The 17410-nt window shown below is 42.6% G+C and overlaps 1 protein-coding gene and 1 pseudogene across 1 annotated transcript in view; both read right to left on the bottom strand.

The window, feature by feature from the left end:
• Nucleotides 1–1073: 1073 nt before the first annotated feature.
• Nucleotides 1074–2845, bottom strand: LOC128777209 (ferritin light chain-like; annotated as a pseudogene).
• Nucleotides 2846–4720: 1875 nt separating this feature from the next.
• Nucleotides 4721–17410, bottom strand: part of LOC109258113 (aryl hydrocarbon receptor-like) — a 65856-nt gene continuing 53166 nt past the window's right edge. Inside the window, exons 10-11 of the mRNA XM_019434704.2 lie at nt 6754–8497; nt 4721–5716 (exon numbers count right to left, since the gene is read on the bottom strand). Of these exons, the coding sequence (XP_019290249.2) occupies nt 5636–5716; nt 6754–8497 (1825 nt within the window). The 3' untranslated portion in view covers nt 4721–5635. The remainder of the gene's footprint in view (nt 5717–6753; nt 8498–17410) is intronic.

Genomic DNA, 17410 nt, shown 5'->3' with positions numbered 1-17410 from the left:
TTAGGGCTTTCAGTTGTACTTAGTAAAAGAATAAGGGGAAAAGTCAACGTTTTCCTGGGGGTAGAATTCTTTTTTTAAAATGGAAAAAATATATGCCTTGCCATGAATAGATAAGCAAGACCTCCTAAATAATGTAAAAATAAAATAATGCTGTTCCATCTAGGTACTATTACTGGGAAAGTACCCAGCTGAGCCCTAGTTTCTGCTTACAAGAATAGATGTTTATGGCATTACGGACTTCACAGAACCACACTGGGGGATTATCCTGGATATTAACAAGACCCCCTACATCACATCCTGAGGATCCCACACTTTGGGAAGTGCCATTTTATGTAACTGGTCCCTTTCACAATAGAAGCATAGGGAGAATTTTAAAAAGTATTTTTAATGTTATGGAGCATCATACATACCCACGAATAATAAAAGGACACCCATGAGCCCACCACTGGTGAGAGAAACAGAACATTACCAATATTGGGAACACCGTGCTCGCCCCTCCCAATCACATCCTATTTTTTGCTTTTTGTTTTCACCCCCTGCCCCCACAGTTTTGATATTTAGGCTTTATCATTCTTTAATACATGTGTGTGTATTGTTAATAAAATAGTTTCATTTTAATTATTTTAAACTTTATATAAATGGTATCATACTATGTGTATTCTTCTACAATTTACATGTTTTATCTGACATTATGTCTTGAAATTCACCCATGTTAATGCATGCATTAGTTTCCATTGATGAATGCAGTATCCCATCATATGGCTATTACAGAATTTGCTTGCCTTGTTGGTGTCTCAAGGATTTTGCAGCCACCACAATATCTGTAAATATCTCACAATATATCTGTGCAATCATTTATCTTCTTTTGTGTATCTAGGAAGAGTAGTGTGCACTTGTTCAACTTCACCGATAATTATTTTGCAAATTTGAATTCTTTTCCAAATTTATAACAATGTAAACTCTCACCAGTAGAGTCTAATATATTCCACCCCTTTGGGTTCATCCTCTTTTCAGCTCTCTGTACTTCCTTGACCTGGGCAGTGGAATTACTGGATCATAGGGTAGATCTATTTTTAATTTTTTTGAGGAATCTCCACACTGTTTTCCACAGTGGCTGCACCGGTTTGCATTCCCAGCTGCTGTTGGAAATCATAAACAGAAAACCCAACTCTGTTTACCAACAAGGGTTTCCTTTTCTCCATATCCTGGCCAACATCCTTATTTCTTGTCTTTTTGATTCTAGCCATTCTGACTGGCGTGAGGTGATATCTAGTTGTGGTTTTGATTTGCATTTCCCTGATGACGAGTGACGTTGATCATCTTTTCATGTGTCTGTTAGTCATCTGTATGTCTTCTTTGGAGAAAAGTCTGTCCAGGTCCTCTGCCCATTTCTAAATTGGGTTTTTTTTTGGTGGTGAATTGTATGGAGTTCTTTATATATTTTGGATATTAACCTCTTATTGGCGATATCATTTGCAACTATCTTCTTCCATTCAGTAGGTTGCCTTTTGTTGATAGTTTTTTCTTCTGTGCAAAAGCTTTTAATTTTGGTGTTAGTCCCAATAGTTTGTTTTTATTTGTCTTTCCATTTCAAGTGGCATATTTTATGAATAAAGGTTACTAATTTTTAATGTATTTAAAAAGTATTTACCAATTCTTTCCTTTTTTTTTGTTTTTGCTTTTGCTCTTTATGTCTTGTTTAAGAAATTCTTTCCTATCCTGAGGTCATAAATATAATCTCTTATAGTTTTTTCTAAAATGCTGAAACTTTTGGGTTGCCTGGGTGGCTCAAGTGGTTACGTGTCCAACTTCAGCTCAGGTCATGATCTCGTGGTTCGTGAGTTCAAGCCCTGCTTCCGGCTCTGTGCTGACAGCTCTGAGCCTGGAGCCTGCTTTGGATTCAGTGTCTCCCTCTTTCTCTGTCCCTCCCCCCATATGTTAGTGCTCTCTTTCTCTCTCTCAGAAGTAAATGCCTAAAAAAATAAATAAAATGCTGAAACTTTTGCTTTTCCTAATGATCTGCTCCATTTAGACTTTATTAATTATCTGCTCCATAAGACTAAGACCCGATTTTATTATCTTCCATATGGATAACCAATCATTTTAGCTCCATTGTTGAATGACCTATCTGTCCACTATAGCTTTTTTTTTTTTCCCCTGCAAAAAGCTTTATTGTTTTATTGCTTCCATTTGGTCTGTGACTTGGTAGAGCATTCCAGGGTGGTTAAAAAAATTGCCTAGTAGTTGCATAGAGAAGCTCAAGCAGAAGCCCTGGCACCAGAGGATTACCAGAGGGGCCCCTCAAAGGCGGTGGGGCTCCAGAGGCTGCTAGTCATGCTTGATGGTGAGGCTTTTGAAGGGATCCTTGCCCAACCCAGCCTGGGGCCAGCCAGCCTGCTAGAAGTGAGTCAGGTGGTCTCCATCCTCTTGATAAGTTTTACCTCCTCATTCAGGAAGTGGCTTTCCAGGAAGTCACAGAGACAGGGGTCTGCGCGGGCAGAATCCAGGGGATGCAGACCCAAAAGGGCCTGGTTCAGGTTCTTCTCCAGAGCCAGGGCAGCTTCCATGGTATCCAGGGTTTTACTCCACTCATCTTGGGACAGCTCATATGTCCTAGAAGAGGATGCAGCTGCCATGCTGGTTTTGCATCTTCCAGAGATGCTCAGTGTCTTTGGGCTTCTCCTCAGCCAACTTGCAGAAGTGGCCCATGCCCTCCAGAGCCATGTCTTCATAGTAGAAATAGAAGCCTAGAGAGAGATAGGTACTGGAGGGCCACAGATGCATGTTGGTGAGGTGGTTGACACCCCACCATGGGGGAATAATTCTGACAAACCTAGGAGCTCATGGTTTATTGGTAATAAGGAGCTAGCTCAAAGTAGGGTGCTGACTGGTCCTGAAGGCAGAGAGTGCTGAGAAGATGGCTCTGAAGGTTGCCACTGGAAAAAAGTTTGGAGGATGAGTGGAGACTGGAAGAAGGGGAGTTCCTGGGTCTGCTCCATCCAAATACTGTTGAAGCAGGAGTCAGATCTGTGAGACTTCCAGGTACACTAGAATAAACCAGTTCTATTCAGAACTGTAGTTCTGATCCCTTCTGGCATATGAGTTCCTGGATGTGTGGTCTATTTCTGGGCTCCTGATCTGTTCCTCTGCTCTGTGTGACTGCGCACCAATACCATAGTCTCTTCATTGTTGTGCTTTATGAAAGCCTTGACAGGCAATATGGCAACTATAGCCTTTTGTTCTTCTTTATGACTAGATATCTTGATTAATCTTGGTCCTTCATCTGCCTTATACATTTTAAAGATTTTTAAAGTTTATTTTTATTTATTTTGAGAGAGAGCTAAAGAGCAAGCAGGGGAGGGGCAGAGACAGAGAGAGACAGAGAAAGAGAGATTCCCAAGCAGGCTCGGTGGTGTCAACACAGAGCCCAATGTGGGCCTTGAAGTCACAGACCATGAGATCATGACCTGAGCCGAAGTCAAGAGTCAGATGCTTAACCAACTGAGCCACCCAGGCACCCCTGCCTTATATATTTTTGAATCAATTTTTCAAGTTTTACGAGAAACCTGGCAAGTTTGACTGGAATTGCACTGAGTCCTTAGGCCAACTATAAATACCAATACTTTGTGATATTGGGTTTTCCAGTCAGAGCTGGGTGAGAGCTGCCCTGGACTTTCGTAGGCCTTCATGCTTAGAGTTGGGTCTGTCTAGACTCCAGCCCCTGTGTTACTGTGTTTCCTGTGGCCACCTGTGGGCCTAGCTCAGCTGCAGGAATCAGAGATCATTAGATGGCAAAGACAGAGAGCCCACCAAGCCTTCAGAAGATTCATGAATTGCCTATGTACCGAAAGCCTCTCCACCCATGGTACAGTCACCTCTCCTCTGCTGAGTAGCAACTCGGGAATGAGAGATGATCCCAGGTCCAGTGCTGTGCTCTGGGCCTCCCAAATCTACCTGGGAAATTCCAGAAACCCCAGGCATCCCCATCCTCCCTGTGTTCTTCTTCCATGATTAGTTCACACAAAGGCACATGATTCATCTTAGGTTAGTAAAAGTTATTGCTGGGAACTTCTGGGGAAATTTTACCTGTTCTTGAAAGAGAGGCACAGAAAGGAAGGACAGACTCCTGTGTGGCACATTGTGGCTGTGGTTTGGGCTCTGGAACTGCCACATGTCCAGAGTGAAGCAAACACACTACACAGGGAAACACCAAGAACCAGAGAGAAACATCAGCAACACTGGAGTATCCCAAAGACTCTCTTCTGCACTGGGCTTCTATCTGGGGAGCAACCCCTGATCTGTTTAAATCAGACAGAATTGGACTTTCTGTTTATGCCTTCAATAGCATCTTCTCTGATAATCCCTGAAGAGAACCCTAAATTCCCTCTAGGAAACTCCCTACCCCACTGTCAACCCATGTGCTTGGCGGGACCCCTCCCCCAGCTCCAAGAGTGGTTTCCATGACCTTGGCTAATGAGGGGGCATATTCCTGATCCGTGAAGGTCCTGGACGGGAACCTAGTGCAGCCCCTCCCTGTCTGAACTTACAAACTCTGCAGCAGTGGAGGCCCCTCTGGTCATTTTTATGCCAGAGTCTCTGGGCCTTCCCTTGAGTTGTAATGGAAGAAGCTCCCTTGGTTCCTTGAGCTGGTTGGAGCCCTGTACCCTAGAGGGTAGTGTGTGCCACACCCCACAAAAGAGTGAACCAGTATAGCCAGCCCCTCTGGCCACTCCTGACTACTTGTTTATTACCATTCATTAAGCACCCACTGTGTGCCTGGTTCTGGGTGACAGTGGTGAACAAGTCCAATGGCGGTTGTACTTGATGATGTTTCGTCCATTCAGCTCCTGAACAATGAGTTCTGTGGTTGAAGCCTCACAAGTCAGTGGAAGTGCTACTGTGAGTCTTGACCGTTCTGAGTCCTTTATGGCAGGAGAAGTAGTGGCCGCCAGTGTTTCTGTTTGCTCTGCTGGGAGACTGAGGTCCATGCACTCTGTGCCTCAAAGGTGCACCACTGTCTGGATCTTCCATCTACAGCGTCCCCATGCCTTCCTCTCAGGCAGGACACGATTCTTTCTGCACATGGGCTCCACAGAGGACCCTCTTCTCCCGTGTCCTAGATACTGGGTGAAGGCCAAACCCTTTTCAGGGGTCTAGGCCAAAGGGCTCACATCCCTTCTCCACGTGTGGCTCTCAGCATGTCATTGTGCTGTAAGAACCATGTGTTTGGGTGGCCCTGATTGTAAATAGGTTGTCTGAGGCTGAGCCTCAGCTCTGAGCTTGGAAATGTCATTGTGAAGGCAAATGTTGGAATGTGTCTAGGGGGTTGGATGCCCATTATGTCTCTTTCCTATGAACATTTTTGTGGATCAAAAGTTACTTTTCTAACAAGGATGAGAATTCTGTGTGTGTCTTGAGTATAAAGTGCACAGAATGAAATGAGGAAAAAAAACCCCACATATCTTTGGGATACAGAGAATAAGGTTTCAGATATGTGTAATTACACATAGAAAACAGTTAACTATTGACCCAGAAATATGAAAATTTAAGATACTTCAATTCAAGGGAAAATGTTAATAGTTAAGGCTCCAAATCACGTTCACAGACAGGGGCGAAGAGCACGATATGGCCTAAGTCAGAATTTGGAGGAAAACGTGCTTCCTTTGAGGCTTGCAATCCCAGGTGCTCTGGTGCTGTGCACTTTGTTTTGATAACACTGCCATGGGAAAATGAGAAACATTTAGAACAGTTAGAACAAAATTATAGAACACGAGGGTTAATCCAAGGACCCTAAAACTGATACTTGATTACAAAAGATGTAAATTTGAGGCTTTAATTAGGAATTATTTTGGTTTCAGATATAAGTCTAACAAATTTGGTCTTTTGATTTTCTAACTTATGGCAGATGGAAAATAAAAAATTGAAAAGGGGTGTGAGCTGAAGGAGCACGAAGACCCCAGAAATGAGAGGTGGCAGAGTGACACGAGACTGGGCAGAATATCCAGAGAAGTGAGGGGAGCTCCTACTGAAGTCCTATGAGGCTACCTGGGGTTCAGGGACACCACATTCCTTCTTAGCCCTAAGGGCATCCCTGTATCACCAGAAAGGCACATCTGCTCCTCTGTGTGAGGCAGAGGGGCCACAACACCGCTGGTGTGACTTCCATCCAAAGCTGCTTTGGGGGGTGTATGCTACAGTTATTTGAAGAATCTGTGTGTGGAGGTCCTGCTTCCCTGGTAGCACCAGACGATGAATAGCACTCCTGTGGTAACCTGCTTTTGGGTATTGGAAATGGTGCCAGGAGGGGAGCACAGCAGAAAAGGGCATCAAATTCAAAATTCTTACAACCAACCCAACTCTGGGTGTCCAAAACTGGGCTAAATTACATGCAGGTGTCCAGGTGGCTCATTGATGGCCCAAGAGACACCAGAGTGGGAGCAGACTACAGCTGGAGGGCCTACCAGGTCATAACCAGGCTACTCCCAGGGGTAAAGCTGCTCCTGCCACCATCACTGGCCTCAGTTGACCAACACTGACAGTGACCTGCTATGTTTGCAGAATCCCTCCATGTGTGCCTGCTCTGCAGCCTCACAGCAATGCTGTGCCTAGGCCCAGGTGGGCTGGGGGATCTTCCAACAATACTGGCTAGCTGGGCTGATGCCTCCTCATATTCAGATCTGCCAGCAGCTCTGCACTTGGAGCACCCCTTCCTGCTACCCCCAAATTCCCATGGTCCTGCTTGCCAACACCTACCTGGAGCTGGAGGTCATGGCTGCCCTGCGTAGACGTAGATGGGCAGGCAGGGTCAGGATGGCAGGGAGGCAGAACAGGGCTGGACTGCACCTGGGATTTCACCACAGCACCTGGGGCTAGGATGACCGGTCTGTCCTTGCTCCGCCTTGTGGGTTCAGCTGGGCTCTTGCATTGGCTGCTGCCTATACCTGGGGAGCTGCTTTTGGAGGACAGGAAGGGGCTCAGCTGCAGGGTTGGGGGAATGGCATCTCTTGAGCAGCCACCCAGGTGCTGGACACTTGGAAATCTTTCTCTCACTGGCCCGTATGCCTCCTGGGTCTGCAGCCACTGCTGCTGCTTGGCAGCTGGGCAGGGGCAGTCCATGCTGTAAGAGTCCTGCATAGCCAAGGGTCTGTTCAGGAGCTCCTGGGAAGGACAGGCAGGGCTCCCCGAGAGCTGGCTCACCACCAAGGAGTGGGGTGGGTGCTCTTGACTCCCAAGTGTGTCCTTTGGGGTACCTAGTGCCCCCTGCACAGATGGGGGCAAACCACAGCACAATTCAGGAGGAATGTCACTGGCTGGCCCTGCCCATGGAGGGCATGAGTTGGCCATGGTTGACCTCAGGTGGTGGAAGGGGTCAGGCTGGGCCTGCCTTGCCTCCACTTCCACAGGGACCATTACTGGCTGGCCTTGGATGGGGGAATCCCAAATGCTCTCCGAGGGATGGGTGCCCCAGGAGGTAGGGTCTGAGGAGATGAAGGGCCCTTGACACTGACCACTGTGTGAGGCTGTCCAGAGCATAGGTTCTTTGCAAAAATCAAGAAAACCAGGGTCTGGCTGATCCAGGTGTCCAGGGACAACATTTTCTCCTAAAGGGAGCAAAGATGTGTGGTTTGGCTGAAACACCTGAGCAGGCTGTCTGGGGCTGGAGGCCTCGGGGAGGGGGCTGAAGTCAAATATTGTTGGTTTCTGGCATATCCCAAAATTTAAAGGTGCTGCCTGGGTGTGCTGAGGCTGCCACTGTGGAGGGCTCTGGAATGTAGGGCCAGTGGTGAAAAAATGCTGGGTGTGTGTGTGAAGGCAGCTGGGCACTGTGCCCATGTTCTGAGGTGGAGTTACTTCCCCAGTTAGCTGGCCTGAGCCCAGAGAAGGCTGTGGCTTTAGGGTCTGTGGAACAGTTGTGCTGGCTGGTGGGGGCAATGCCACATTTCCACTGTCATGAAAAAGTACTTCCTTTTCCCTGTGGGAGCCCCCTCCCTGACTGGAGGGCAGTGGGTGGAAGTTCTGAGACCCTGCAGGGCCTGAGTCAGCCCTGAGAAGGCTCTCTTCCCACAAACACTGCTTGAGGTCAGTGACCCCCAGGTGCTGGAGAGTGGAGCAGAGATCAGGCTGTTCTTCTGTGTCCTTCTCCAGCAGGGTCTCAATGAGGGACAGGAAGGAGTGGTCTTCCTCCTTCTCTTTCTCTTCCTTGTCCTCATGTCTGCCATTGGACCCCTGCCTCTCCAAGGGTGAGCCTTGGGTGGTTGGGACCACGCAGGACAAATACATGGATTCATCTTGCCGCATCATGGCTCCCAGAAGAGAGCCTGGGTGCACAGGGCCCTGACCAGTGGGGGTGCCCTTCCTTGCCCGGATCCTCTTCCTGGCTGGGAGGGAAGTCAGAGGGCTCAGGGGGCTGCTATCATACAGGATGGCTTCCCCTGTGGTGAAGGTGAACGGCAGTTGCAGGGCCCTCTTGCGCAGGTGATCTTCCCCCTCTGCATTCCTATGGTTAACGAAACAAAAGACCACATCTGAAAATTGATATAAGAATGAAAACGGGGCTCTCCTGGTCAGGGGACAATAGTGGCCAAGTAACTGAGCAAGGGGCAGGACATCATCTGTTCTGGCTTGTCCATACAAGGGAGAAGCCACAATATCGAACTTGCTCCTCTCTTACATTCTTGGTAAGCACTTTCTGTCTTGGATTCTGAAGTAGTCTGAGGAAACTGCTTATTTGTGGGAGTAGTCCAAAAATCCATGTAGAAATTCCCTAAACTTTTAAGTTTACTTTGAAAAGAATAAGTCATTATGCAAATATGACATACACATCTGTTTTTCATTGGGAAAAATAGTTTTCTCTTCCTTCCTCCTCTCCCTTCCAAAAGACTCATGGGATATGGCTGCCATAGGGCTGCCCCAACAGTCATGTAACATCATGCTTAGCAAAGTGAAAAACCTTCAGCTGGGCTGACTCCATTTGATTTGTAGCTCTACAAAGGATAACTGACCTAAAAGGAGTGCCTTTGGCACAAGCTGACCAGGATGCTATGGGCATAGGAAACCCCATCACTGGAGGGGCCTTTAGAGAAGCCGGTATCTCACCTGAAGATCTCTGGTCATAGCTTTTGTCTTTAAGTCTACTTTGCATGAACACAGCCATTCTTGCTTTCTTGTGCTTACTGTTTTTATTACATATGTTTTATTTTACATCTGATTCCTTCCAACTTATTTGTGACACTATTTAAAAACATATCTCTTGTAGAAGACATATAGTTGAGTGCACTTTCTAAAATGCATTTTGATAATCTGTGTGTTTTAATTGGAGTGTTTTATCCATTAACGTTTAATGGAATTATTGACATATCTGGATTGGGGTCTTTTATATTACTATTTACTTTCTTTTTGTCCCTTCTTCCCCTACCCCCATCCACCCCTTTCCTGCCTAGATATATTACTTTTTTAAGAAATCAATTTTCATTTATATAATGGATTTTGGCTCTATCTTTTGCATTATATTTTTAATGGCTTCTAGAATTTATGAAATACGCCTTCAACATTTCACTGTCTACTTACAATTAGTACTGTGTCACTTACATAAAACATGCACCTTTCCATGGTATAGTCCATGTGCTTCTAAAACCAATCTTTTATGCTAGTGATGTCACATATATGGCATCTACATATGTTATAAATCACATATTATATTCTATTTTTGGCTGTAAGCAGTTGTATGTATTCTTTAAAAAGTAAAAAAAATAATATTTAATATTTATCCACATGTTTACCATTCTCATCCTCTCCACTCCTTTTTTTGAGGTTTAAGGTCTTAGTGGATATTATTTCCCTTCAGCCTGACATATTTCCTTTAGCATTTATTAAACTGTAGGTCTACTGGCAATAAATTGTTAGGTTTTTTTTTGGTGCTGTTGTTTAATAGAAATGTCTTTTTTTGCTATTATTTTTGAAGGATATGTTCACTGGTCACAGAATACAGAGTTGACAAATTTTAAAAGGATTTCATAGATATTGTTCTAATGTCTTCTGATCACCATTGTTTCTGGTGAGAAGTCCACAATAATTTGAATCATTGTTTCTTATATGTAATGTCCTTTTTATCTTAAATTGCCTTTAAAGTTTTCTCTTTATCTTTGGTGTTCAACATCTGACAAGACTATGCCTTGGTGTGGTTTTCTTTGTATTTATCCTGATTGGAATTCACTGAGGTTCTTGAATCTGCAGTTACAATTTTCATCAAATTGGGGAAGTTTTTGGTCATTATTTCTTCAAACATATGGACACATGCTTGCACACACACACACACACACACACACACAGATGGATGGACAGATAGACAGATATAGATATATTGCCCACTCTGTTCTTTTTCAGCATTCCATTTACCTACATGTTAGACCTTTTGATACTGTCCCATAGATCCTTCAGGCTGTTTATTTCTTTTTTCAATCTTTTTTCCCCTCTTTGTTCTATTGATTGGATGATTGTATTCATTTAGCTTCAGGTCATAAACTCTCCTGTCATCTCCAATCTGTTGTTAAATCCACCCAGTGAGCTTTCTATTTTAGATACTATCTCAAATTTTCTGTTTCTTATAAAAAAAAAATACATGGAAGCCCCAAAGAAAATGAAAACACAACAGTCCAAAACCTTTGGGATGCAGCAAAGGCAGCCCTAAGAGGGAAGTATATTGCAATACAGGTCTACCTCAAGATGCAAGAAAAGTCTCAAATACAAAACCTAACCTTACACCTTAAGGAGCTAGCAAAGGAACAGCAAATAAAGCCTAAAGTCATCAGAAAAAGGAAATTAATAAAGATTGGAGCAGAAATAAACAATATAGAAACAATAACAAGTAGTAGAAAAGATCAATGAAATGAGCTGGATTTTTGAAAGAATTAATAAATTGATAACCTCCTAGCTAGACTTACCAAAAAGAAAAGAGAAAGGACCCAAATGAAGTCATAAATGAGGAGGAGAAATCACAAGGAACACCACAGAAATACAATTATAAGAGAATATTATAGGGACACCTGGGTGGTTCAGGCAGTTAAGCATCTGACTCTTGGTTTTAGCTCAGGTCATGATCTCACGGTTCGTGGGTTCAAGCCTCACACTGGGCTCTGTGCTGACAGTACAGAGCCTGCTTTGGAGTCTCTGTCTCCCTCTCTCTCTGCCCCTACCCTGCATGCTCTCTCTCTCTCTCAAAAATCTTTTAAGAAGAGAATATTATGAAAAATTATATGCCAACAAACTGAGCAATCTGGAAAGAATGGATAAATTCCTAGAAACGTGTGAACTACCAAAACTGAAATAAGAAGAAATAGAAAACTTGAACAGACTCATAACCAGCAAAGAAATTGAATCAGTAATGAAAAAATCTCCCAACAAAAGTCCAGGGCCAGATGGTTTCAGAGGGGAATTCTACCAAACATTTAAAGAAGAATTAATACCTATTCTTCTCAAACTGTTAAAGAAAGAAAGAAAGAAAGAAAGAAAGAAAGAAAGAAAGAAAGAGAAGGAAAACTTCCAGACTCATTCTACAAGGCCAGCATTACCTTGATTCCAAAACCAGACAAAGACCCCACTAAAAAAGAGAATTACAGGTCAATATTCCTGATGAACATGGATGCAAAAATTCTCAACAAGATACTAGCAAATTGAATCCAACAGTACATTAAAATAGTCATTCACCATGATCAAGTGGGATTTATTCCTGGGCTGCAGTGTGGTTCAATATTCACAAATCAATCAATGTGATATACCACATTAATAAAAGAAAGGATAAGAACCATATGATCCTCTCAATAGATGTGGCAAAAACATTTGACAAAATAAAGCATCCATTCTTGATAAAAACTCTCAACAAAGTAGGTATAGAAGGAACATACCTCAACATCATAAAGCCATATATGAAAGACTCACAGCTAATATAATCCTCAATGGGGAAAAAATGAGAGCTTTTCCTCACAGAAAAAGGAACAGTCCTTTTTCCTCAGGAACAGGACAGCGATGTCCACTCTCACCATTAATATTTAACATATAGTACTGACGGTCTTGGCCTCAGTAACCAGACAATAAAAATAAATGAAAGGCACCCAAGTCAGCAAGGCAGAAATCAGACTTTCACTATTTTCAGACGACATGATACTCTATGTAGAAAACCCCAAAGACTCCACACAAAAAAATTGCTAGAACTGAAACATGCATCTAGCAAAGTCATAGGATATAAAATCAATGTACAGAAATCTGTTGCATTTCTATACACCAATAATGAAGCATCAGAAAAAGATATCAAGAAATTAATCCTATTTATAACTGTACCAAAACCAATAAGATATCTAGTAATAAAACTAACCAAAGAGGTAAAAGATCTGTACTCTGAAAACTATAGAACACTTATGAAAAAAAATTGAGGACACAAAGAAATAGGAAGACATTCCATGCTCATGGATTGGAAGAACAAATATTGTTAAAATGTCTATACCACCCAAAGCAATCTACACATTTAATGCAATCCCTATTAAAATACCAGCTGGGGCACCTGGGTGGCTCAGTCGGTTAAGCATCCGACTTCGTCTCGGGTCATGATCTCACAGTTTGTGGATTTGAGCCCTGCGTAGGGCTCTGTGCTGACAGCTCAGAGCATGGAGCCCGCTTCAGATTCTGTGTCTCCCTCTCTCTCTCTGGCCTCCCCCACTTGCACCTTCTCTCTCTCTCAAAAAATAAACAATAAAATAAAACAAAATAAAATACCAACAGCATTTTTCACAGTGCTAGTACAGACAATTCTAAAATTTGTATGGAACCACAAAAGACTCTGAATAGCCAAAGCAATCCTGGAAAAGAAAAACAAATTTGGAGGCATCATGATTCCAGACTTCAAGCTATATTACAAAGTTTAGCCATCAAGACAGTATGGTACTGGCACAAAAACAGAACACATAGAACAGAAGAGAAAACCCAGAAATGGATCCACAACTATATGGTAATCTTTGATAAAGCTGGAAAGAATATCCAATGGAAAAAAGACAGTCTCTTCAATGAATGGTGTTGGGAATCCTGGACAGCAACATGCAAAAGAATGAAACTGGACCACTTTCTTACACCAGACACAAAAAAGAAATTCAAAATGGATGAAAGATCTAAACGTTAGGATACCATCAAAATCCAAGAGAAGAGCACAGGGAGCAACCCCTTTGACCTCAGCCAGAGCAACTTCTTACTAGATATGGCTCTAGAGCCAAGGGAAACAAAAGCAAAAATAACTATTGGGACTTCATCAAGATAACAAGCTTCTGCACAGTGAAGGAAACAATCAACAAAATGAAAAAGCAGCCTACAGAATGGGAGAAGATATTTGCACATGACATATCTGATAAAGGGTCAGCATCCAAAATCTATAAAGAGCTTATCATACTCAACACCCAAAAAACAAATAATCCAGTGAAGAAATGGGCAGAAGGCATGAATAGACATTTCTCCAAAGAAGACATCCAGATAGCTAACAGACACATGAAAAGATGCTCTACATCACTCATCAGGGAAATAGGAATCAAAACCATGATGAGATACTACCTCACATCTGTCAGAATGGCTAAATTAATTAACACAGGAAACAACAAGTGTTGGTGATGATGCGGAGAAAGGGGAATTCTCTTACACTGGAATGCAAACAGATGCAGCCACTCTGGAAAACAGTATGGAGATTCCTCAGAATGTTAAAAATAGAACTTCCCTATACTCCAGCAATTGCACTGCTAGGTATTTACCCAAAGGCCACAAAAATACTGATTTCAAGGGGCACATGCACCCCAATATGTATGGCAACATTATCAACAATAGCCAAACTATGAAAGGAGCCCAAGTGTGCACTGATTAACGGATGAAGAATACACACACACACACACACACACACACACACGGAATATTACTCTGCCATCAAGAAGAAAGAAATCTTGCCATTGGCAACAACATGGATGGAGGTAGAATGTATTATGTCAAGCAAAATAAGTCCATCAGAGAAAGACAAATACCATATGACTTCACTCATATGTGTAATTTAGAAAACAAAATGGATGAATAAATGCAAAGGGGAAAAAAGAGAAAGAGGGAAACAAACCAAAGGAGATTCTTTACAATAGAGAACAAAGAGGGTTGATGGAGGGAGGTGGGTAGGAGATGGGCTAAATGGGTGATGGGCATCACTTGTTGGGATAAGCACTGGGTGTTATATGTAAGTGATGAATCACTAAATTCTACTCCTGAAAACAACATTACACTATATGTTAACTAATGAGAATTTAAATAAAACTTTGGAGATGAAAAACATTTGTTTCTTATAGTTTCTATTTTTCTGCTCTGAATTCATCATAGCAGTCATCATAGGCATATTTTCTTTCATGTCCATAAGCATAATTATAATAGTTGCTATAAAATTCTTATCTAGTGTTTGGGCCTTCTTAGAGCTGGTCTCCAGTGACTGCCTTTAGTTTTGAAACTTTCTTTCCTGTTTCTTCATATATCTGGTAATTTTGGGTTGCATCCTTGACCAAACAACAAGTAAATTTGGATTTAATCCTGGACATTGTGATGATATACTGTAGATTCTTATTCTGTCACGTTCCCCCAAAGACCATTGACGTTTTTGGTTTGTTGAACTTGACCGAAAATGCAAATTCTGTTTCCCTTGTGATGGGCAACAGCTGGAATCTCTTTGGTTTCTTTAGGCCTCAGGTTGGCTATCCATCCCACACATACATGGTTCGGGGGTGAGCGGATTTGGACTAAGTTTATTCACAGAATTTGAGGGCTCTTTCTCTTCAGCTCTCTCTCTAGAAGAGAGAAGTTAAAAACTAGAAATTATTATTTCATTTTGCAGCTGCTGCGGTCACTGCACTCTCTGTTGTCTAGTTCTCATGTCATCGAGACCATAAATTTTCTATTTGGGTGTTAACCTGCCGAGCCCAAGGGCAGTCTTCCTTCAGACTAAAAGCAGTAAAACCCAGGAAACTCACCCAGTGCCATTCCCTTCTTTCAAGTGTTGATCCTCCAGTGACTGGTTAGTTGTTGTTGTTTTATAATATTTTGTCCAGAAGTTTTAGTTATAGCTGTTACTATAGCTGTTACTTATGGGAGGGCTGATGCAAAAATTACCAGCAGCAGAACTGTTCCATGAAAGTTTCACAAAAAGAGAATCAAATGTGGATAAAGTTTCATTGTAAAAGGTATGAAGGTAAATACCTTTCATTGTAAAAAGGTATAATTTAACTTTCCCTATCCTTCAAATGGTTACTCTGTTGCCCCAACCTCACTTACTTTGTCCTGTTCTGTGGATTTAAAACACTTCTTATTTGAACAATTAATTTTTCATATGTTAACATAGTTTTGTTTCTTGACACCTTGCTTCTTCATTGCTCTATCTGGTGCTAGGACAATCTGTGCTAAAGTCGGTGTTGCAGTAAGACTGGCCAGAGAATAATTTGGTACAACCTTTCTTGAAACCCATTTGATAATAGCATCAAGGGCCTTTGAAATGTTTTAACCCTTTGACCTAAACATTCCACTCCTGAGAATTCTCCTAAGGAAATCAGAATAGCAGCCAGATATTTATATACAAAAGTGTTCATCACAATGCCTTCATAATAATGGAAAAACCCCTCCCTAATTCCAATATTTAATAAAAGGGTATGATGTATCCAAAGAGGAGTATACTGTACTGTCATAAAGATATTTATGGATACTTTTGATATGAGAACTTGCTTTCAACTTATTCTTAGGTGGAAACACCAGAATATAAAACTATATATAGAATATAGTTTCAAGTATAAAACTTAAATATGAGCCAAAATATACCTGAAGGAAATACATCAATATATTGACAACAATGTCTCTTGAGTAGTAGGATAACAGCTGATTCTCATTTTACTTTTGCAATGTTTTTCATTTTCTAAATTTTCAAGAATGGGAATGTATTACTTTTATACTTAATGAAATCAACATTACTCAACAAAAGTACTGGGTTCTGAACATCTGGCTTAGTGACGCCAACGAGTAATAGAGCTGCTAAGAGCCATAGAAAATGCATACTGAAGCTCTCTTATTTTTGCAAGGCAGCAAACTGAGGCACATTTACGAGGTGCTTTATCTGAGACCAGGGTGAAATCAAGCTCAGAATCCAAGTGATTTGATGCAGTTCTATAATTTCCTGTGATCTAAGCATTATTCAGGAAGGCTGTAGGCTCAGAAAGCAGGAACGTTTTGTTATGTGTGGCATATTTTGGCATTATTGGCTTTCTGGTCACTGTTCAAAATATGACACTAATTAGACCTGGGCCAGATAACTTATCTAGGCTCTTTCATCATTCCCTACATTTCCAATTGTGACCATCTATGTTATACAACCCAAATGGGGTCTGGCCATGTAAGTTCACATGCTGAAAGAGAACACTTCGTGGTCTTAACATGTTGGTAACAATTAGACTCCTCTTGTTTGTATGCATATTTCGGCTCACAAAGTATGCTGCAGATAGACGAGAAAGTGGCCATGAAACCCGGGTCTTCTGGACGTGAGTGGCAGATTTGTGTTACCCAGAACGTGTACCCTACTGAAGAGAGCCTACAGAGTGATGGCTTTGATTCTCTTCTTCCCTAAAAACCACGTTACCAATGCAGAAAAGTGGCAAAAAAGTGGGGAAGTCAGGCTGAAGGAATGGCATTTCTGAGGAGAGACACATGGTCAGATTTTTGCAGAGTGCAATGGGGAGCAGTGACTTCCTTTGAATATAGCTGACGAAAGATTCTATGTTCAGAATTTGAACTCTGGGTAAATAGGAACCTGGGAATTCTCTGTAAGCAGTTTTCAGGGCCTTGATAATGAGCAACCATTTTGGTATAGGCCCAAGGAGCCACGAATATGAGAATCGGTGACCCAGGCAAATACGAGAATTTGACATAAAGCCCTGTTTGTGGTTCTTTTAGGGAAAACAGGTGTGCATGTACATGCTTGCACTAATTGTTCAGCAGAAGCAGGCGAGTCCATTACAAAGCCAAAGGCACACACGGATACTTGCGCTAGTCTCTTTCTCCCAGGCTCCGCCAGCCTCACTGGGAACAAGGCCGACTGAAGCCATGGAACTGAACCCATGTGCTCACAAAGCGCCTCCCCTCCCCCTCGTGGAGTGCTCCGCCTACCCTACTGTTGGCCGAGATTGAGGCCCACGGGAATTGAGCGTCCTGTCTACGGCCAAACAACTATAGATGAGCTGCAGCTTTACGTGGCCCCTGAAAGCTGGGTGGACTTCAGAGGCTGCCAACTCGAGGCTAGAGGAAACCTCGCTCCCAAGGCAGGGTTTCAGACCCTCCCTTCCGGTTCTCATTTGCATCGGGTCCTCTGCACGAG

Source organism: Panthera pardus, unplaced genomic scaffold (genome assembly GCF_024362965.1).
Source record: "Panthera pardus isolate Hobbes unplaced genomic scaffold, ASM2436296v1 HiC_scaffold_16, whole genome shotgun sequence".
In the NCBI taxonomy this organism is placed as follows: domain Eukaryota; kingdom Metazoa; phylum Chordata; class Mammalia; order Carnivora; family Felidae; genus Panthera; species Panthera pardus.
The sequence above is the reverse complement of the archived record's forward strand: the minus strand, read 5'-3'. Positions and strand labels throughout refer to the sequence as shown.